The sequence below is a fragment of the Salmo salar genome, chromosome ssa16, assembly GCF_905237065.1.
Source record: "Salmo salar chromosome ssa16, Ssal_v3.1, whole genome shotgun sequence".
Taxonomy (NCBI): Eukaryota; Metazoa; Chordata; class Actinopteri; order Salmoniformes; family Salmonidae; genus Salmo; species Salmo salar.
In genome coordinates, this window is record NC_059457.1 from 3,000,861 (window position 1) to 3,024,722 (window position 23,862).

Below are 23,862 nucleotides of genomic sequence, written 5' to 3' on the forward strand. Positions count from 1 at the left end.
GACAGCCAATGGAAGCCTTAGGAAGTGCAACGTGACCCCACAGAAACTATAGTTTCGATAGAGAATCAAATGAACTACAATTCTCAGACTTTCCACTTCCTGGTTGGATTTTTCTCAGGTTTTTGCCTGCCATATGAGTTCTGTTATACTCACAGACACCATTCAAACAGTTTTATAAACGTCAGAGTGTTTTCTATCCAAATCTACTAATAATATGCATAGTCTAGGTTCTGGGCCAGAGTAGTAACCAGTTTAATTTGGGTACGTTTTTCATCCGGCTGTGAAAATACTGCCCCCTACACCCCAACAGGTTTAACACACTTTGCTGTAGGCTACTATTTACTAGTTAACAAAAAAATGATGTATGTCAAAAAAAATATTCACCCCACCCAGTATTGTAATCAAAACTTACCAGAAAGCATGTAGTCCTTGGCTCAGACAGTGTAGTAGTGTGGGCTCAATAGCATCTCATTAGTGTGCAGGATCTTGAGAATCAGCTGTACATGTGATGGAAGAATATACTGTGCATGCAGAGGGTTGCAATTCCATTGAATTGGGGATAGTTTAATCAAAATATGCCACAGACCTAGAACTGCCTTATGTATAAGCCCACAAAAAAGGTTCACTGTTATAAGCTAACTTTTTTTGATGAATTTAAGCAAAATTCCCAAAATTCCAGGGCTTAACTTCCCAAGGAAATTTACCGTAAAGTTTCCGACCCTTTGCAACTCTAGTCATGATTCATGACTAGAGTCATGAAGGGCATGGGAAAGACAGAGGCCTGTATTAATTTGCAGAGTCAGTGGAAATAGATTTAGCTTACATTGATACAACACAACTAGCAAGAAAGGTTGAGTTCACCCTATTCTTCCTTCTATTTTAGCCTTGATCCCAGTGATATCCAAGAACAGTGTGAACCCCAACACTGTCTTTGCCAATAATGAGATGAGTCTGCACGATATAGAGATCTATGGGTTTGACTATGACTACACCCTGGCTTTCTACTCCAGACACCTCCACACCCTCATCTTCAACATCGCACGGGACATCCTCATCCAGGAGCACAGGGTACGTAGTCTATTCCTCCAGTCTAGGCTGAACTCAGATCCGTAGCAGAGGGGTCTTTCATGTGACAGGTGATGAAGAGGTAGAGCAGAGGAACAGTAGCCTGGTCCCAGATCTGTTAGTGCTCTCTTAACAACACTTATGTTAATTGTCATACCAAGTTTGTGCCATATTGCCAATTGCTCACTGGGGCCAAGGTTGGCTTGACAATGAATGGCAAGATAGCACAAACTGATCTGGGACCAGAGTCTGTTCCTCTAGCTTGGTGTCCCAGATATGTTTGTGCTGTCTTATCAATAGGACTTGGCAAGACAGCAGATACAAAATAGCCAAATGTTCTGGTCATTGTCATTCCAAATCTATTTGTGCTGTGTAGCCATCTCCTACAGTCATTATCATGCCAAACTGCCACTGGCATGACAATAACCATATGTGACTTGTTTCAGGAAACTAGGCACATGTCGCGCGTCACTACTTCGCAGGAGAGCCATTTGAATACCTTTTTTGGCAGGAATGCCTTTTGAACATGTGAACTTTCATGTGCCTTAATAACAAACATGTATGCCTTCTGTAAATACGAATGAATTGTTAAATTACGACCCTAGTTCGTTTAGCTACAGAAAAAGGGAGCAACCTTCCCGCTATAGCCATGATTGGCTGATATAACGAGTGGGCTGGACATGCCGAGAGATGAGTTCGGATTGGTCTGCCATGTAGCACCCTTCTGTCTATTTGAGCTGGTCATGTGTAGGTAATCCTGTCTAACGTGGCTTTTAAAAACATATATTGCACAGTAGAACTGCATAAGTGTTGCTCTCCACTTTCTGGAGGACAGAGTTTTGAAATCAGTGGAATTAGCTATCATATTCTAAGGAGATAAAGAAAACGCCTGTCTCTGGATTACTTCTTCAAATTAAGGGCAACCATGGCATCCGTGGCAGAGAGGGAAGTGTCCATCCATGTATACAGATAAGATAGTCTAGCTGGCTACATTTTCAGATATTACACGTTTCTAATTTTGTCAAAGTCGTTTTCATTTCAAGTTAATATACTGTTAGTTAGCTGGCTGGCTGGCTGGCTGGCTCGCTAGCTAATGTTACGTGTATGATCTGTGTGGCAATATTATTTGTATCTCAGAGCCATTTGCTTTGCTAGTTATAGACTAATGTTAGCTAGCTAACATTGAACCTGGTTGGTTAGCTACCTGCAGATTCATGCAGGGTAGTAACGTCATGATTTGGAATTATGGTTAATTGTTTAGCTAGCTAGCAACATGTCTTAACAAAAGACTCCACTCTATGCAAGTAGAATGTTAATGTCACTGCAACAACTGTTGACAGACTTAGCCAGAGCGAATTTACCAGATATCTACTCCGATTTCAGAGCGCTCTCATCTGAGTGTACCAGAGCACAGAATAACTGACAAATTTACGAACGCTTACCACCCTTTGAATATGGCCGGTGTCAGTAAACGTTGGCAAAAAATATTGAATTGTTGCCAGCAGTATAGTTGCAGTCACCAACGCTCTGGATAGCATAGAAACTGCCTAACCAGCTCTGCTAGGGCAAGTAAAGTGGTCACTGAGCTCTTCTCTTATTTGTGTCTGATAGTAGCTAGCAAGCTAGCCAACGTTAGCTTGGGTGCTTGACTGCTGTTAGGACAGAACGCTCAGATCAACCCTTAAAGAGATGGGTGGGGCTAAAGCTTAAGAGGGTGTGAACAATGCTGAATAGGTGTAGACAAAGAAGAGCTCTCCAGTAGGTGTACCAAAACATTCATAGGACATTTTCTCAAAAGTGAGGTTACAAGTTTATCAACTTTCAAAGCAGAATTACCTTCCCATTGTTCCTTAACTGTAGTGTATGATATACCATTGTGTAGCTCTCAGTCTCTACTTTTATCCAATGTAAAAAATAAAACAAAATGTCATATTTTGCTACATAAGACCGAATTGAGCCGGTTGGGCACATATGAGTTGGTAAGAAGACAGAAACAGCTCCTCTAGTCCTTGGCATGCCAGATCATAGGAGTTGACAAGACAGCATTAACAAATCTGATCAGGTTTCTTTTTCTCTGCTTTTCCTCTGCTCTTTCATGTGACAATGAAATCATAGTAACAGAAAGCTATTTTATTAGGCTATGTAATTCTGTTTTACTTGACCGACCACAGTCAGGCCTCGTCTTTTTCGTAACCTTGACAATTCTCCCTCTCCATTTGATTCAACACTCACAGTTTTTCTTCCATAGTGAGATATTCTATTTGGTGTCAGTGTCACCCATTCAAGTTGACAAATTATTTTTTCATAGTCGTGGGAAATTCTCTGGAGTCTCTTACCTTTCAATTCCTTTCAAGGTCTTCCATGATGAGTTTTTCTTCAATGATTGAATGACACTGACGTTAACTTTTTCAATAGACTCTGCACACTTCTCAATTGGTTGATATGACACATTTGTGTTCCACTCAAAGCTCTGATAACATCTATTTTCCTTCCTCTTTAGTACCCTGAGGGCCTGCGTGAGTACGAGTACATCCCAAACTTTGTTGTCAGGGGACTGCACTATGACGTCCAAAAGGTGAGCATGGTTGATGTTATAACATGTTATGTATAAAAGCGAGCACATAGCCATGCAATCTCCATAGACAAACATTGGCAGTAAAATGGCCTTACTAAAGAGCTCAGTGACTTTCAACGTAGGATGCCATCTTTCCAACAAGACAGTTCGTAAAATTTCTGCCCTGCTAGAGCTGCCCCAGTCAACTGTAAGTGCTGTTATTGTTATTGAAACGTCTAGGAGCAACAACAGCTCAGCCAGTGAAGTGGTAGTCCACACAAGTTCACAGAGCTGGGCCGCCGAGTGCTGAAGCGCGTAGCACATAAAAATCGTCTGTCCTCGAATGCAACACTCACTACCGAGTTCCAAACTACCTCTGGAAGCAACGTCAGCACAATAACTGTTTGTCGGGAGCTTCATGAAATGGGTTTCCATCGCCGAGCAGCCACACACAAGCCTAAGATCCCTATGCGCATTGCCAAGCATCAGCTGGAGTGGTGTAAAGCTTGCCGCCATTGGACTCTGGAGCAGTGGAAACGCGTTCTCTGGAGTGATGAATCATGCTTCACCATCTGGCAGTCCGATGGTCGAATCTGGGTTTGGCGGATGCCAGGAGAACACTATCTGCCCTAATGCATGGTGCCATCTGTAAAGTTTGATGGAGGAGGACTTATTGTCTGGGGTTGTTTTTCAAGGTTTGGGCTAGACCCCTTAGTTCCAGTGAAGGGAAATCTTAACGCTACAGCATACAATGACATTCTAGACGATTCTTGAATGGCCTTCAAATGACCCCTGACTTCAATCCCATCGAACAACTTTGGGATGATTTGGAACGCCGACTGTGAGCCCCTGCCTAATCACCCAACATCAGTGCCCGAACTTACTAATGCTCTTTTGGCTGAATGGAAGCAAGTCCCCGCAGCATTGTTCCAACATCTGGTGGAAAGCCTTCCCAAAAGAGTGGAGTCTGTTATAGCAGCAAAGGGGGACCAACTCCATATTCATTTCTATGATTTTGGAATGAGATGTTTGACGAGCAGGTGTCCACATACTTTTGGTTATATAGTGTTTCCTTTATTTTGCCAGTTATCTGTAGCGGTTGTAAGGCTTTATATCACTGCTTGTGTGAATATTACATTTGTGATTGGCACTTGTCAGCCAATCTTTTTCTAATTTGTGTAAATCAATTATTTGTTCCAGGCATTACTGATGAAGATAGATGCCTTTCACTATATCCAGTTGGGAACAGTATACAGGTATGTACTATCACAGTTTACAATCAATACCTTTACATTCAACACACTTTTGGATTAAACATATGGATGGAGTGGCATATTGGAAGTGTATGGGGCTAGGTACTTCCTTGTGTGAATGGTAGCACAAACTTGTTTTTATTTACATTTTTATTTTATTTCACCTTTTATTTAACCAGGTAGGCCAGTTGAGAACAAGTTCTCATTTACAACTGCGACCTGGCCAAGATAAAGCAAAGCAGTGCGACAAAAAAACAACAACACAGAGTTACATGTGGAATAAGCAAAAGTACAGTCAATAACACTATAGAAAAATCTATATACAGTGTGTGCAAATGGAGTAAGGAGGTAAGGCAATAAATAGGCCATAGTAGCGAAGTAATTACAATTAAGCAAATTAACACTGGAGTGATAGATGCACACTAGTATTTCTACTTGCACGAAAGAGCAAAAAAGTAAATAAAAACAATATGGGGATGAGGTAGGTAGTTGGATGGGCTACTTACAGATGGGCTATGTACAGCTGCAGCGATCGGTAAGCTGCTCAGATAGCTCATGCTTAAAGTTAGTGAGGGAGTTATGTCTCCAACTTCAGCAAATCATTTATTTATTTTTTATTTTATTTTTTGCAATTTGTTCCAGTCATTGGCAGCAGAGAACTGGAAGGAAAGGCGGTCAAAGGAGAAGTTGGCTTTGGGGATGACCAGTGAGATATACCTGCTACGGGTGGGTGTTATGGTGTCCAGTGAGCTGAGATAAGGCGGGGCTTTACCTAGCAAAGACTTATAGATGACCTGGAGCCAGTGGGTCTGGCGACGAATATGTAGCGAGGGCCAGCCGACGTGAGCGTACAGGTCGCAGTGGTGGGTGGTATATGGGGCTTTGGTGACAAAACGGATGGCACTGTGATAGACTGCATCCAGTTTGCTGAGTAGAGTGTTGGAGGCTATTTTGTAAACGACATCGTCGAGGATCGGTAGGATAGTCAGTTTTACGAGGGTATGTTTGGCAGCGAGAGTGAAGGAGGCTTTGTTGTGAAATAGGAAGCCGATTTCTCGATTTCATTTTGGATTGGAGATGCTTAATATGAGTCTGTAAGTGTTCTCTTGTCACATGTAGGGGTCTTCACCCGGTGCCAGACAAGGAGGTGATTGCCATGTACGACGGCTGCCACGTTCCTCTGGAGAATATGAGTGACTTTTATGGCAAGGTAGGGCTCATCTCATCTCCACCCTTCCACATTCACTATATACAGATCAGCCTCATTTACCCCTTTACATTTTGCAGCAAGGCCACTCTGTTTATCCCAGTCACTCCGGTCATTAACTCTTTTCACCCCTACAGTCAGGCACACGATACTGTAGTATTACGTTTCTACCCTGTGGAGCCCAGTTATAGGTAATCAGTGAGCCCAGAACCAAATCTTACATGTGCTAGCTAACTATCTACAAAATGTACTTCTGTGGGCAGAGGTTAGGGATACACTTCTGTTTTGCATACCCTAGTAACACCTCGCTTTACTAGTGCCTTGTCCTATCTGATCTCTAATCTCCCCTCTATCCTCCACAGAGTTCCCATGGCCACACTATGAAACAGTTCATGGATATCTTCTCCCTTCCAGAGATGAACCTACTGTGCTGTGTTAATGACTACTTTATGAAGCACAACATCGACTACGAGCCTGTCCACCTCTACAAAGACGTCAAGGTAAAGAGACCAGAACAGTGGTGTTCCAAAGACACCTTCTTTGGACTGGAACTGCAGCCAGTGGGGGAAACTCATAGGGAGGGGCAGTTTCCCAGACACAGATTAAGCCTATTTCTGGACTAGTTAGAATCATGTTCAATGGAGAATCTCCTTTCAAATTTGCTTGTAGACCAATTACTGTTCAAAAAGGTTTTAAATGAAAACAAAGATCAGAAATTTTACCTGATGGTGGAGCTCTAAACATGCGCAAATTCCCATAGGAACACAGCAATATTAAGTGCAGAGCTTCTGCCTTCATTTTTCATCTTACAGGAATGATATACTACTGTACATGTGAGGAGAAAGCGGAAGGCTCTACCTATCCTTTGATGTAAATAAACCCTGTTTGATTCCCAGGTCGTCCGCTAGATAGCAATTGCATTTGGTTTGGGTAGTCAGTCACTGTGCCAAAACGGCTGAACGGATCTTCAAGCCGACATCTTAAAATGACCTTAGCAATCAGGGCTTTGAAGCTATAGTTATTTAAAATAAGACACAGACAGATGAGGGAATTTCTAACTTCTTGTCCCATTCAAGGATTCGTACGGCATTGCCAGCAGTAAGATTTGAGTTCGATTTCCAAAAGATAAGGGCTGTAGCTTTCAAATGATATATCACTTTTCTATTTTCTGGTACCAGGTCCAAAACAACCACTCAGAGTTGAATAGGTTAAAACAGCTACAGAGTTCAATGGCTGTGAAGGAAGAAAACTGAGGATGGATCAATATCATTGTAGTTACTCCACAATTATGACTTAAATGACAGCGTGAAAAGAAGATTCCAAATATTCCAAAACGAGTCACTAAAGTAATACTGCAAATAAACATGGGGCTCCCGAGTGGCGCAGCAGTCTAAGGCACTGCATCTCAGAACAATAGCTCGAATCCAGGCTGTATCACACCGGCCATGATTGGGAGTCCCATAGGGCGGCGCACAATTAGCCCAGCGTCAGGCCGTCATTGTAAATAAGAATTTGTTCTTAACTGACTTGCCTAGTAAAATAGTGGTTAAATAAAAAAAGAATACACTTTTTGGCTTAAACGCAAAGCCTTATTTATGTTTGGGGCAAATACAACACATAACTGAGTAACTGCCTCCATATTTTCAAGCATGGTGGTGGATGCATCATGGTTTTGATATGCTTGTAATCGTTAAGGACTGGGGAGTTTTCAGGATTAAAAAAAAAAAAAAACGAAATGGAGCTCAGCACAGGCAAATCCTAGAGGAAACTGAGATTTTGCGGAAAAAGATCAGGGTGCCTTGTGAGGATCAGGCGACAAGTGGCTAATCTGCCTTTACCTTCCATCTTGCTAGCTAACATTCAATCGCTGGAAAATAAATGGGATGAACTGAAAGCACGTATATCCTACCAACGGGACATGAACTATAATATCTTATGTTTCTCAGAGTCATGGCTGAACGACGACATTAAGAACATACAGCTGGTGAGTTATACACTCTCGGCAGGATAGAAGAGCAGCCTCTGGTAAGACATGGGCGGGGGCCTATGCATATACGTAAACAAAAGCTAGGTGCACGATATCTAAGAAAGTCTCAAGGTTTTTCTCGCCTGAGGTAGAGTATATCATGATGAGCTGTAGACTACACTATCGACCTAGAGAGTTTTCATCTGTATTTTTCGTAGCAGTCTACATACCACCACAGACCGATGCTGGCACTAAAACCGCACTCAATGAGCTGTATACCTCCATAAGAAAACAGGAAAACGCTCATCCAGAGGTGGCGCTCCTAGTGGCCGGGGACTTTAATGCAGGGACACTTAAGTCCATTTTACCTCATTTAAAACAGCATGTTAAATGTGCACCCAGAGGGAAAAAAACTTTAGACCACCTTTACTCCACACACAGAGATGCGTACAAAGCTCTTCCTCACTCTCCATTTGTCAAATCTGACCATAATTCTATCCTCCTGATTCCTGCTTACAAGCAAAAACTAAAGCAGGAAGCACCAGTGACTCGGTCTATAAAAAAGTTGTCAGATGAAGCAGATGCTAAGCTACAGGTCTGTTCTGCTAGCACAGACTGGAATATGTTCTGGGATTCTTCCAATGGCATTGAGGAGTACACCACATCCTTCCCGCAGTGACTGTATGTACATACCCCAACCAGAAGCCATGGATTACAGGCAACATTCGCACTGAGCTAAAGGGTAGAGCTGCCGCTTTGAAGGAGCAGGACTCTAACCCGGAAGCTTATAAGGAATCCCGCTATGCCTCCTGACAAACCATCAAACAGGCAAAGCGTCAATACAGGACTAAGATCAAATCGTACTACACCGGCTCCGACGCTCATCGGTCGTGGCAGGGCTTGCAAGCTATTACAGACTACAAAGGGAGCTAAACAACTTGTATGCTCGCTTCAAGGCAAGTAACACTGAAACATGCATGAGAGCATCAGTTGTTCCGGACGACTGTGTGATCACGCTCTCCGCAGCCAATCTGAGTAAGACCTTTAAACAGGTCAACATTCACAAGGCCGCAGGGCCAGACGGATTACCAGGACATGTACACCGAGCATGCACTGACCAACTGGCAAGTGTCTTCACTGACATTTTCAACCTCTCCCTGTCCGAGTCTGTAATACCAATATGTTTCAAGCAGACCACCATGGTCCCTGTGCCCAATAACTCTAAGGTAACCTGCCTAAATGACTACTGACTCATAGCACTCACGTCTGTAGCCATGAAATGCTTTGAAAGCCTGGTCATGGCCCACATCAACACCATTATCCCAGAAACCCGAGACCCACTCCAATTTGCATACCGCCCCAACAGATCAACACATGATGCAATCTCTATTGCACTTCACACTGCCCTTTCACACCTGGACAAAAGGAACACCTATGTGAGAATGCTATTCATTGACTACAGCTCAGCGTTCAACACCATAGTGCCCTCAAAGCTCATCACTAAGCTAACGACCCTGGGACTAAACACCTCCATCTGCAACTGGATCCTGGGTTTCCTGACGGGCTGCCCCCAGGTGGTAAGGGTAGGCAACAACACATCCGCCACGCTGATCCTCAACACAGGGGCCCCTCGGGTGCATGCTCAATCCCCTCCTGTACTCCCTGTTCACTCATGACTGCATGGCCAGGCATGACTCCAACACCATCGTTGTTTGCTGATGACATAACAGTGGTAGGCCTGATCACCGACAACAATGAGACAGCCTATAGGGAGGAGGTCAGAGACCTGACCATGTGGTGCAAGGACAACAACCTCTCCCTCAGCGTGATCAAGACAAAGGAGATGATTGTGGACTACAGGAAAAGGAGGACTGAGCATGCTTCCTTTCTCATCGATGGGGCTGTAGTGGAGCAGGTTGAGAGCTTCAAGTTCCTTGGTGTCCACATCACGAACAAATTAACATGGTCCAAGCATACCAAGACAGTCGTGAAGAGGGCACGACAAAACCTATTCTCCCACAGGAGACTGAAAAGATTTGGCATGGGTCCTCAGATCCTCAATGTTTTACGGCTGCACCATCAAGAGCATCCTGACTGGTTGCATCACTGCCTGGTATAGCAACTGCTCGGCCTCCGACCGCAAGGCACTACATCGGGTAGTGCGTACAGCCCATTACATCACCGGGGTCAAGATTCCTGCCATCCAGGACCTCTACACCAGGCGGTGTCAGAGGAAGGCCCTAGAAATTGTTAAAGACTCCAACCACCCTATTCGTAGGCTGTTCTCTCTGCTATCGCACGGCAAGCGGTACCGGAGTGCCAAGTCTAGGTCCAAGAGGCTTCTAAACAGCTTCTACCCGCAAGCCATAAGACTCCTGTACAGCTAATCAAATGGCTACCCAGACTATTTGCATTGTCCCCTCCCCTTCTATGCTGCTGCTGCTACTCTGTTATTATCTATGCATAGTCACTTTAACTCTACCTGCATGTACATATTACCTCGATACCGGTGCCCCCACACATTGACTCCGTACCGGTACCCTCTGTATATAGCCCCTCTATTGTTATTTACTGCTGCTCTTTAATTATTTGTTATTCTAATTTTTAAAAAATGGGGGGGGGGGTTTCTTAACTACATTGTTGGTTAAGGGCTTGTAAGTAAGTTGTATTCGGCGCATGAGACAAAGTTTGATTTGATTGTCTGCTTTCCACCAGACACTGGGAGATGAATTCACCTTTCAGCAGGACAATAACCTAAAACACAAGTCCAAATCTACACTGAAGTTGCTTACCAAGAAGACAGTGAATGTTCCTGTGTCCGAGTTGCAGTTTTGACTTAAATATGCTTGAAAATCTATGGCAAGACCTGAAAATGGTTGTCTAGCAATGATCAACAACTAATGTGATAGAATTGAAGAATTTTGAAAAGAGTAATTGGCAAATCCAGGTGTGGAAAGCTCTTAGACTTACCCAGAAATACTCACAGCTGTAATCACTGCCATAGATGCTTCTACAGGGTTTTGACTCAGGGGTGTGAATACTTATACTACCAGTCAAAAGTTTGGATACACCTACTCGTTCCAGGTTTTTTCCCCCCTTATTTTTAATATTTTCTATATTGTACAATAATAGTGAAGACATCTAAACTATAAAATAACACACATGGAATCATGTTGTAACCAAAAAAGTGTTAAAGAAATGAAAATATATTTGAGATTCTTCAACGTAGCCACCCTTTGCCTTGATGACAGCTTTGCACACTATTGGCATTCTCTCAACTAGCTTCATGATGTAGTCACCTGGAATGCATGTCAATTAACAGGTGTGCCTTGTTAAAAGTTCATTTGTGGAATTTCTTTCCTTCTTAATGCATTTGAGCCAATCAGTTGTGTTGTGACAAGGTAGGGTTGGTATACAGAAGATAGCCCTATTTGGTAAAAGACCAAGTCCATATTATGGCAAGAACTGCTCAAATAAGCAAAGAGAAACAACAGTCCATCATTACTTTAAGACATGAAGGTCAGTCAATACGGAACATTTCAAGAACTTTTAAAGTTTCTTCAAGTGCAATCGCAAAAACCATCAAGCGCTATGATGAAACTGGCTCTCATGAGGACCGCCACAGGAAAGGAAGACCCAGAGTTGCCAGCCTCAGAAATTTCAGCCCAAATAAATGCTTCCCCTGCCATCAACTGTTCAGAGGAGAATGTGTGAATCAGGCCTTCAGGGTCAAATTTCTGCAAAGAAACCACTATTAAAGGACAGCAATAATAAGAAACTTGCTTGGGCCAAGAAACACAAGCCTCCTTTGGTCTGATGAGTCCAAATTTGAGATTTTTGGTTCCGACTGCTGTGTCTTTGAGACGCAGAGTAGGTGAACGGATTATCTCTGTGTGTGTAGTTCCCACTGTGAAGCATGGAGGAGGATTTGTGATGGTGTGGGGGTGCTTTCCTGTTGACGCAAGCAGCAAAATTAGATTTAAAAAACAGATGAAAAAAGAACTTTATTGAACAGTGAGGACTGTGAAGCAACACAAACATTGGCACAGACGCATGCATACACACACACACGATAACATATGCACTATATATACACATGGGTTTAGTACTGTAGATACAGTTGAGGTCTGAAGTTTACATGCACCTTAGCCAGGTGACATAATCCTAGTAAAAATTCCCTGTTTTACATTTACATTTACATTTAAGTCATTTAGCAGACGCTCTTATCCAGAGCGACTTACAAATCTACAAATTATCACTAACCCAAACAAGTCTATAATGCATAAAAATACAAAATATGTTACAATTTCCCCCAGTCTCCCCTTACTAACAGTGAGGGTGCAATTTTCAAACAATGTACCCCACTCTTCCCTACCAGCAAATCAAGGAAAATCTGACAAGGGAGACACATTTCTGAGGATATTTTTCAATTAAAGTAAAGGACAGTAATGTTACGAGTAAAGTAGGAAGTCCAGGTTTCAACGGTCGAAAATATATGAATGTGTCCTGAAAGGAGTGTGGATACTTGGCCTGGCGAAGTGGTTTTATGGGCTGACTGAATGAGAGCTGATAATTAAGTTTTTCACACCACTTGTCTCAGTTGGTCTGGCAAGAAATTACATGTCCTCATTGTCCGAGACCGAGTTTAGACTGAGTAAAAATGTATTCAAAACAAGTAAAAATGAATTTGACACGAGACAACATCGAGACACTCAATATGTGGTCTTGAGGCTGAGTGGTAGTCTACAACACTGGAGGGTAGATGATGGAGTCTACTGATGATCTTGTAGAGGGAAAGTCTGGGATCCAGCCGGAGTCTTATAGCCAATGGACTTCTCCTCTTCCACCCTGTGTAGCAGAGTTCAGAATAGTAGCCAGTCGTCCTCACTACAAGCCCTCTGACTCAGTACTGCTGTATTCCTCTATCTCCCATTCCTCTCACGCTTCAGGCGACTCCTCAAATGATCAGGAACTGGCAGCCAAGTGAAACATGGTTCCGAGGTTGCCATGACGCCACAAGTTCGCCTAGGCAGAGAGCTCTTGTAGGGGACTGTTCCAGACTGTCGAGGTGTGGTGGTCTTTTCCGGAGCTTTTAATCCCCGTTTCCACTGGCACTTAAAATTAGGGCCAAATTAGGGCTGGCTCAAATGGAATTCTCAAATTCAAGATTGGACAAATAGGTCAGTTAGGATCACCGCTTTATTTTAAGAACGTGAAATGTCAGAATAATAGTAGAGAGAATTTATTTATTTCAGCTTTTATTTATTTAATCCCATTCCCAGTGGGTCAGAAGTTTACATACACTCCATTAGTATTTGGTAGCATTGCCTTTAAATTGTTTAACTTGGGTTAAACGTTTTGGGTAGCCTTCCACAAGCTTCCCACAATAAGTTGGGTGAATTGTGGCCCATTCCTCCTGACAGAGCTGGTATAACTGAGTCAGGTTTGTGGGCCTCCTTGCTTGCACAAGTTTCTTCAGTTCTACCCACAATACCTTGACTTTGTTGTCCTTAAGGCATTTTGACACAACTTTGGAAGTATACTTGTGGTCATTGTCCATTTGGAGGACCCATTTTGTGACCAAGCTTTAACTTCCTGACTGATGTCTTGAGATGTTGCTTCAATATATCCACATACTTTTTCTTCCTCATGATGCTGTCTATTTTGTGAAGTGCACCAGTCCCTCCTGCAGCAAAGCACCCCCAAAACATGATGCTGAAACCCCTGTGCTTCACGGTTGGGATGGTGTTCTTCGGCTTGCAAGCCTCCGCCTTTTTCCTCGAAAAATAACGATGGTCATTATGGCCAAACGGTTCTATTTTGTTTTATCAGACCAGAGGACATTTCTCCAAAAAGTACAATCTTTATCCCCATGTGCAGTTGCAAACCGTAGTCTGGCTTTTTTATGTCGGTTTTGGAGCAGTGGCTTCTTGCTGAGTGGCCTTTCAGGTTATGTCGATTATAGGACTCATTTAACTATGAATATAGATACTTTTGTGCCTGTTTCCTCCAGCATCTTCACAAGGTACTTTGTTGTTGTTCTGCGATTGATTTGCACTTTTCGCACCAAAGTACGTTCATCTCTAGGAGACAGAACACGTCTCCTTCCTGAGTGGTATGACGGCTGCGTGGTCCCATGGTGTTTATACTTGCATACTTTTGTTTGTACAGATGAACGTGGTACCTTCAGGCGTTTGGAAATTGCTCCCAAGGATGGACCAGACTTGTAGAGGTCTTACATTTTTTTTCTGAGGTCTTAGCTGATTTCTTTTGATTTTCCCATGATGTCAAGCAAAGAGGCACTGGGTTTGAATGTAGGCCTTGAAATGCATCCTCAGGTACACCTCCAATTGACTCAAATAATTTCACTTAGCCTAACAGAAGCTTCTAAAGCCATGACATCATTTTCTGGAATTGTACAATCTGTTTAAAGGCACAGTCAACTTAGTGTATGTAAACTTCTGACCCACTGGAATTGTGAAATAATCTGTCTGTAAACATTTGTTGGAAAAATTACTTGTGTCATGCACAAAGTAGATGTCCTAACCAACTTAACAAGAAATTCGTGGAGTGGTTGAAAAATTAGTTTTAATGACTCCAACATAAGTGTATGTAAACTTCCGACTTCAACTGTATGTGGTAGTGGTGGAGTAGGGGCCTGAGGGCATACAGTGTGTTGTGAAATCTGTGAATGTATTGTAATGTTTTTGAAATTGTATAAACTGCCTTCATTTTGCTGTACCCCAGGAAGAGTAGCTGGTGCTTTGGCCATCCCATCTGGTTTGCACTTAGTGGGACTATCCTGGCTGTGTAAGGACTATTTGACCAAGGAGAGTGATGGAGTGCTGCATCAGATGACCTGGCCTCCACAATCACTCGACCTCAACCAAATTGAAATGGTTTGGGATGAGTTGAACCGCAGAGTGAAGGAAAAGCAACCAACAAGTGCTCAGCATATGTGGGAACTCCTTCAAGACTGTTGGAAAAGCATTCCAGCTGAAGCTGGTTGATAGTGTGCAAGGGGAGTCTACTTTGAAGAATCTCAAATCTAAAATATAGTTTGATTTGTTTAACTCTTTGGTTACTACATGATTCCATATGTATTATTTCATAGTTATGTCTTCACCAATATTCTACCATGTAGAAAATAGTTACAATTAAGAAAATCCCTTGAATGAGTAGATGTGTCCAAACTTTTGACTGGTACTGTACATAAAAAAACACAATATTGAAGAAATGACTCCTCCAAACCTCTTTTCGGTCTTATGTTACAAAATTTGAAATGGTGTTTTCTACTTTGGATAAAAGTACTGACTCAGCTTCAAAATGGTATACAATGCACTGCAGTTGAGGAACAATGGGAAAGTAATGCTGCTTTGAATGTTGATTAATGTGTAACCCCACATTTGAGAGAACCAGCCCTTGAATGCTTTTGTACAACTACTAGAGAGCTCTTCTTTGTTCACACCCATTTAGCATCATTCACACCCTCTTTAGCATTATCCCTTCCCATCTCTTTAAGGATTCACATGTGACGCCTTGTGCCATTTGATAAACATAGTGATTGTGGCTGAGCTTTAGGTCAGTTGACCTTAATCAGAGCATCTAAAAGTTGTGAACGTAGTAGCCTACAATAACGAAAAATTCCAGGTAGAAATACATTTGATCTAGTCTTTGGCTTATATCCTCATCTGACATTGGTGCAGGTCATGTTCTTCACATTACTGTCTCTGGTAAACACACACTATATTAAATCATCATTTATTTGTCACATGCTCAGGATACAGAAGGGTTAAACGTAAAGTTAAATGATTATTTGCCTAGTAGCAATATCAAAAGTAGGGAAATAACAAATTATATAGTGTGTACAAGAACAATAGCAGTGATAGTGAGGATAGATGAGGTAGTTACATGCATACAATCAGGGGTAAACAGACTGAGCAGAAGGATAAAAACATAAATAGTAGCAGCAATGTCTGTGTGTATGAGTAGAGAGTCATGTGAATGTGCATAGAGGCAGTGCAGAAAGGGAATCTATATTCAGAGAGCCTGTTTCTGACCTACCCTTGACTGGTGCAGGGCATGTGATGTCCATGGCCTCTCAGTTGCAAAACTCCCTGATCTTCTCAAAGATAAGTTTGTCTGGTTGTGTCCAGTCTAGGTGGTGCTTGTACAGTGAGGGGGGGGGGGGGGGAAGTATTTGATCCCCTGCTGATTTTGTACGTTTGCCCACTGATAAAGAAATGATCAGTCTATAATTTTAATGGTAGGTTTATTTGAACAGTGAGAGACAGAATAACAACAAAGAAATCCAGAAAAACGCATGTAAAAAAATGTTATAAATTGACTTGCATTTTAATGAGGGAAATAAGTATTTGACCCCCTCTCAATCAGAAAGATTTCTGGCTCCCAGGTGTCTTTTTATACAGGTAACGAGCTAAGATTAGGAGCACACTCAAAGGAGTGCTCCTAATCTCAGCTTGTTACCTGTATAAAAGACACCTGTCCACAGAAGCAATCAATCAATCAGATTCCAAACTCTCCACCATGGCCAAGACCAAAGAGCTCTCCAATGATGTCAGGGACAAGATTGTAGACCTACACAAGGCTGGAATGGGCTACAAGACCAACGCCAAGCAGCTTGGTGAGAAGGTGACAACAGTTGGTGCGATTATTCGCAAATGGAAGAAACACAAAAGAACTGTCAATCTCCCTCGGCCTGGGGCTCCATGCAAGATCTCACCTCATGGAGTTGCAATGATCATGAGAACGGTGAGGAATCAGCCCAGAACTACAAATGGAGGATCTTGTCAATGATCTCAAGGCAGCTGGTCACCAAGAAAACAATTGGTAACACTACTCCGTGAAGGACTGAAATCCTGCAGTGCCCGCAAGGTCCCCCTGCTCAAGAAAGCACATATACATGCCCGTCTGAAGTTTGCCAATGAACATCTGAATGATTCAGAGGACAGCTGGGTGAAAGTGTCGTGGTCAGGTGAGACCAAAATGGAGCTCTTTGGCATCAACTCAACTCGCCGTGTTTGGAGGAGGCGGAATGCTGCCTATGACCCCAAGAACACCATTCCCACCATCAAACATGGAGGTGGAAACATTATGCTTTGGGGGTGTTTTTCTGCTAAGGGGACAGGACAACTTCACCGCATCAAAGGGACGATGGACAGGGCCATGTACCGTCAAATCTTGGGTGAGAACCTCCTTCCCTCAGCCAGGGCATTGAAAATGGGTCGTGGATGGGTATTCCAGCATGACATTGACCCAAAACACACGGCCAAGGCAACAAAGCAGTGGCTCAAGAAGAAGCACATTAAAGTCCTGGAGTGGCCTAGCCAGTCTCCAGACCTTAATCCCATAGAAAATCTGTGGAGGGAGCTGAAGGTTCGAGTTGCCAAACGTCAGCCTCGAAACCTTTAATGAAGATCTGCAAAAAGGAGTGGGACAAAATTCCATCTGAGATGTGTGCAAACCTGGTGGCCAACTACAAGAAACGTCTGACCTCTGTGATTGCCAAAAAGGGTTTTGCCACCAAGTCATGTTTTGCAGAGGGGTCAAGTTCTTATTTCCCTCATTAAAATTCAAATCAATTTATAAAATTTTTGACATGTGTTTTTCTGGATTTTTTTGTTATTCTGTCTCTCAATGTTCAAATAAACCTACTATTAAAATGATAGACTAATCATTTCTTTGTCAGTGGGCAAATGTACAATATCAGCAGGGGATCAAATACTTTTTCCCTCATTATACTTGCAGACCATCTCTGGGAGGAAGGACATCAGTGTTGCGCAGCAGCTGAATCCTGGTGTTGTGATGTGACTATCATTAATCTGATGACTGTTACTTTATAAAATGAATAACTGTTTAATTGTTACGCGATTAACCTGTTATGGCTAGGGGGCAGTATTTTCACGGCCGGATAAAAAACGTACCCGATTTAATCTGATTATTACTCCTGCCCAGAAACTAGAATATGCATATAATTATTAGCTTTGGATAGAAAACACTCCAAAGTTTCTAAAACTGTTTGAATGGTGTCTGTGAGTATAACAGAACTCATTTGGCAGGCCAAAATCTGAGAAGATTCCATGCAGGAAGTGCCCTGTCTGACAATTTCTTGCCCTTCTTGATTATCTCTATCCATTACAGGGGATCTCTGCTGTTACGTGACACTTACTACGGCTCCCATGGGCTCTCAGTAGGCGGCAAAAAGCTGAATCGTGGCTTTGCAGGCTCTGGCTGAAAAAAAGTAGCGTGTTTGGATAGTGGCTGGTCACAGTACTGTGAGACTCAGGCTCGTGCACGAGTGGACTCCATGTTTTATCTCTGAACGAAAACCACCACTCCCGGTCGGAATATTATCGCTTTTTTACGATTAAAAATGGCATAAAAATTGATTTTAAACAGTGGTTGACATGCTTCGAAGTACGGTAATGGAATATTTAGACATTTTTTTTGTCACGAAATGCGTCATGCGCGTGACCCTTATTTACACTTCGGATAGTGTCTTGAACGCACGAACAAAACGCCGCTATTTGGATATAACAATGGATTATTTTGAACCAAACCAACATTTGTTATTATAAGTAGCAGTCCTGGGAGTGCATTCTGACGAAGAACACCAAAGGTAATCAAACTTTTCTAATAGTAAATCGGAGTTTGGTCAGGGCTAAACTTGGTGGGTGTCTAAATAGCTAGCCGTGATGGCTGGGCTATCTACTCAGAATATTGCAAAATGTGCTTTCACCGAAAAGCTATTTTAAAATCGGACACCTCGATTGCATAAAGGAGTTCTGTATCTATAATTCTTAAAATAATTGTTATGTTTTTTTGTGAATGTTTATCGTGAGTAATTTAGTAAATTCACCGGAAGTGTTCGGTGGGAATGCTAGTTCTGAACGTCACATGCTAATGTAAAAAGCTGGTTTTTGATATAAATATGAACTTGATTGAACAAAACATGCATGTATTGTATAACATAATGTCCTAGGCGTGTCATCTGATGAAGATCATCAAAGGTTAGTGCTGCATTTAGCTGTGGTTTTGTTTTTTGTAACATTATATGCTAGCTTGAAAAATGGGTGTCTGATTATTTCTGGCTGGGTACTCTGCTGACATAATCTAATGTTTTGCTTTCGCTGTAAAGCCTTTTTGAAATCGGACAGTGTGGTTAGATAAAGGAGAGTCTTGTCTTTAAAATGGTGTAAAATAGTCATATGTTTGAAAAATTGAAGTTTTGTGATTTTTGAGGAATTTGTAATTCGAATTTGTAATTCGCCTATCATTGGATATTGGAGCAGGTGTTCCGCTAGCGGAACGTCTAGATGTAAGAGGTTAAATTAATCATATAACAAATAACTCATTAGGAATTTGGGGCACCACGGTAAAAGTTATTTAACGAGGTACTATCTCCCAACTTAAACTCTAAAGATGTATAGCTATCTCTTACATCAATAAGTCACTTATTAATCATTACCTCATTCTGAACGCTGCATACTCCTTGATATCGGCAAGAACCCTAACCTTATTGATAAATCAGCAATACACAAATTCACTTAATTATTTATTTACTAACTAAATAATAACACAGAATACATAAACACACACATACACAGTATAGGTTATTGATTACTAATGCAATACAATGAAAACAGGTCCCTAGTGGACTAACAAAATCATGACCGTTTGGTTATAAAAGATGGAGGGATGGAAAGAAAGAGTCAACTATCGTTGTTACAGTTGGAAGCTACACTCAGGGAAATACGAATACTTCGCACCCTAACCATTGCTCATTCGTATTAGAATTGCAATATTTACACGTAGCTGTCCTTGATCGCCGTCTAACTCAATGAGTCCTATGGTGAAGTTGTCGAGGAATGTAAGATTCTGGTTTGTCCACCTGAGGTCACAATGTCCTTTGTAGAGCTTCTCTGGTAGTGGAGTGGTTGTTGGACAGGTACTTCAGATGTACCAATGGTTGTCTGAGAGGGATCTCTTCTTCCCCCTTGTGTCTTCTACTTTACATGCCAGCTGCAGACTGGTAAATGCTACGGTCTATTGAGTTTCTTCTTGCGTAGAGAGTTTCACCATTTCAAACGTATGGACAATCGTCTCACATTTTCTGGTCTGTAGAGTTTTTAAACCATTTGTCATATTCAGCTTGCTGTCTGCGTTGGCTGGTCTCGTAGTGGTCTCAAGGTTGATTATTCACGTTCAGGCTCCCGACCACTTTACACGCCAGAAGCAACCCGGCATGTTTTGGTCTAATGTAAATTTCGGAGTCCAAACACTCCTTGGTGACAACAACACCAGTCTCCAGAGCATCAAAGCTGTAAAACAGGAAAATATATTTTATTTTAAAATAGATGAGACATTACAACCTTGCATAACATCAATTCACCTTCCAAGTTTAGATGATAAGACCATGCAATGAAAATGATATTCACCTGAAGTGCTGGTACCACTTGATCTCTAGTAGCGGCCTGAAGTACGGAGTCAGCAGCTACTCTTCCTGGAGTCCAAACACATTTAGGCACTTACAGTGCATTCGGAAAGTATTCAGACCCCTTGACTTTTTCAACAAACAAAAAAATACATTGCAGCCTTATTCTAAAATTGATGAGGATTTTCTCTCATTTAAAGGACACTCGCTATAATGGCGCCGGAGGGGATGGCTGCCGTTTTTACAGGCTCCTAACCAACTGTGCTATTTTGTTAGTTTTTTTGTGTTTGTAACTTATTTTGTACATAATGTTGCTGCTTTCATCTCTTAATGACCAAAATAGCTTCTGGGCTTCAGAACAGCGATTACTCACCTCAAACTGGACAAATAAAGCAAGAAAATTCTCATCCAGAAGCAGTGCTCCAAGTGGCCGGGGATTTTAATGCAGGCAAACTTAAATCCGTTTTACCTCATTTCTACCAGCATGTCACGTGCAACCAGAGGAACAAAATGACTTTACCACCTTTACTCCAGACATAGAGACGCATACAAAGCTCTCCCTCATCCTCCATTTAGAAAATCTGATCATAATTCTATACTCCTGATTCCTGCTTACAAGCAAAAACTAAAGCAGGAAGTACCAGTGACTCGCTCAATACGGAAGTGTTCAGATGAAGCAGATGCTAGGCAACAGGGCTGTTTTGCAATCACAAACTGGAATGTGTTCTGGGATTCATCCAATGGCATTGAGGAGTACACCACCTCAGTCACCGGCTTCATGAACAAGTGCATCAATGACATTGTCCCCACAGTGACCGTACGAACATATCCCAACCAGAAGCCATGGATTACAGGCAACATCTGCATCGACCTAAAAACAAGAGCTGCCACTTTCAAGTAGCGGGACACTAATCCGGACGCTTATCAGAAATTCTGATACGCCCTCAGACGAACCATCACACAGGCAAAGCATCAATACAGGACTAAGATTGAATCCTACTACACCGGCTCTGACGCTCGTCGGATGTGGCAGGGCTTGAAAACTATTACGGACTACGAAGGGAGACCCAGCCACAAGCTGTCCAGTGACGCGAGCCTACCAGATGAGCTAAATGCCTTTTATGCTCGCTTCGAGGCAAGCAAAACTGTGTGATCATGCTCTCCATAGCCGATGTGAGCAAGACCTTTTAAACAGGTCAACATTCACAAAGCCGCAGGGCCAGATGGATTACCAGGACATGTACTCAAAGCATGCGCGGACCAACTGGCAAGTGTCTTCACTGACATTTTCAACCTCTCCCTGACTGAGTCTGTAATACCAACATGTTTCAAGCAGACCACCATAGTCCCTGTGCCCAAGGAAGCGAAGGTAACCTGCCTAAATATTTACGTCGGTAGCCATGAAGTGCTTTGAAAGGCTGGTCATGGCTCACATCAACACCATCATCCCGGAAACCCTAGACCCACTCCAATTCACGTTCCGCCCCAACAGATCCACAGACAACGCAATCTCAGTTGCACTGCACACTGCCCTTTGCCACAAAAGGAACACCTATGTGAGAGTGCTGTTTATTGTTTACAGGTCAGCGTTTCCACACCATAGTGCCCACAAAGCTCATCACTAAGCTAAGGACCCTGGGTCTAAACACCTCTCTCTGCAACTGGATCCTGGACTTCCTGACAGGCCAAGCCCAGGTGGTAAGGGTAGGCAACAACATCTGCCACGCTAATCCCGAACACTGGGGCCCCTCAGGGGTGTGTGCTTAGTCCCCTCATGTACTCCCTGTTCACCCACGACTACATGGCCAAACACGACTCCAAGACCATTGTTAACTTCTATGGGCTAGGTGGGATGGTAGCGTCCTGCGGGACACAGCCAGTGAAATATCAGGGCGGCAAATTTAAAAAACAACAATGTCATAATTCAACTTTCTCAAACATACAACTATTTTACACCATTTTAAAGATACACTTCTCCTTGATGTAACCACATTGTCCGATTTCAAAAAAGGCTTTACAGCGAAAGCAAAACATTAGATTATGTTAGGAAAGTACATAGACAAAAATAATCAAACAGCCATTTTCCAAGCAAGGACATGTGTCAATAAAACACAGCGAAATGAAGCACTAACCTTTGACGATCTTCGTCAGATGACACTCCTAGGACATTATGTTACACAATACATGTATGTTTTGTTCGATAAAGTTCATATTTATATCCAAAAACAGCATTTTACATTGGCGCGTGATGTTCAGAAAATATTTTGCCTCCAATACTGCCGGTGAAGCAGCACAACAATTTACAAAAATACTCATCATAAACGTTGATAAAATATTAAACTGTTATTCAAAGAATTATAGATGAACATCTCCTTTATGCAACCGCTGTGACAGAATTCAAAAAAGCTTCACGGGGAAAGCACACTTTGCAATAATCTGAGTACTGCGCTCAGAAAAATACACCAGGCAATACAGATACCCGCCATTTTGGAGTCATCTAAAATCATAAATAGCATTAGAAATATTCACTTACCTTTGTTGATCTTCATCAGACGGCACTTCCAGGAATCCCAGGTCCACAATAAATGTTGTTTTGTTCGATAAAGTCCATTTATGTCCAAATAACTCCTTGTTGTTTGCGCGTTCAGTAAGCTACTCCAAATGTAGGAAGCGCCCCGAAAATTTCACGACAAAAAGTTATATTTACTTTCGTTGAAACATGTCAAACGTTGTAAAACATCAATCTTTAGGGCCTTTTTAACGTAAAACTTCAGTAATATTTCAACCGGACGATTCCAATGTCTTGAAAAACGTTATGGAACACAGCTACCTCCTCACGTGAACGCACGTAATTGTGGCCTGTCATTCTCTCGGTCATCAGACACCAGAAGGTCTTGTTCGCTCTCTGTTGACTGCAAAAGCCTGAAACACCTTCTAAAGACTGTTGACATCTAGTGGAAGCCTTAGGAAGTGCAAATTGAACCCTAAGTCACTGTATACTGAATAGGCCCAGTCTTGAAAAACTACAATCCACTTCCTGGTTGGATTTCTTCTCAGGTTTTTGCCTGCCATATGAGTTCTGTTATACTCACAGACACCATTCAAACAGTTTTAGAAACTTCAGAGTGTTTTCTATCCAAATCTACTAATAATATGCATATTCTAGTTTCTGAGCCAGAGTAGTAACCTGTTTTAAATTGTGTACGTTTTTTATCCGGCCATGAAAATACTGCCCCCTAGCCCAGACAGGTTAAGTTTGCTAACCACACAACAGTGGTAGGCCTTATCACCGACAATGATGAGACAGCCTATAGGGAGGAGGTCAGAGACTGCCAGGACATCAACCTCTCCATCAATGTGAGC

The 23,862-nt window shown here is 42.3% G+C and overlaps 1 protein-coding gene across 1 annotated transcript in view; it reads left to right on the forward strand.

Moving 5' to 3' along the window:
• LOC106573039 (5'-nucleotidase domain-containing protein 3) overlaps window positions 1-23,862 on the forward strand; it is a 43,334-nt gene that overhangs the window by 1,585 nt on the left and 17,887 nt on the right. Inside the window, exons 2-6 of the mRNA XM_014147662.2 lie at window positions 884-1,068; window positions 3,566-3,640; window positions 4,820-4,875; window positions 5,992-6,082; window positions 6,442-6,579. Coding sequence (XP_014003137.1) covers window positions 884-1,068; window positions 3,566-3,640; window positions 4,820-4,875; window positions 5,992-6,082; window positions 6,442-6,579 — 545 coding nt within the window. The remainder of the gene's footprint in view (window positions 1-883; window positions 1,069-3,565; window positions 3,641-4,819; window positions 4,876-5,991; window positions 6,083-6,441; window positions 6,580-23,862) is intronic.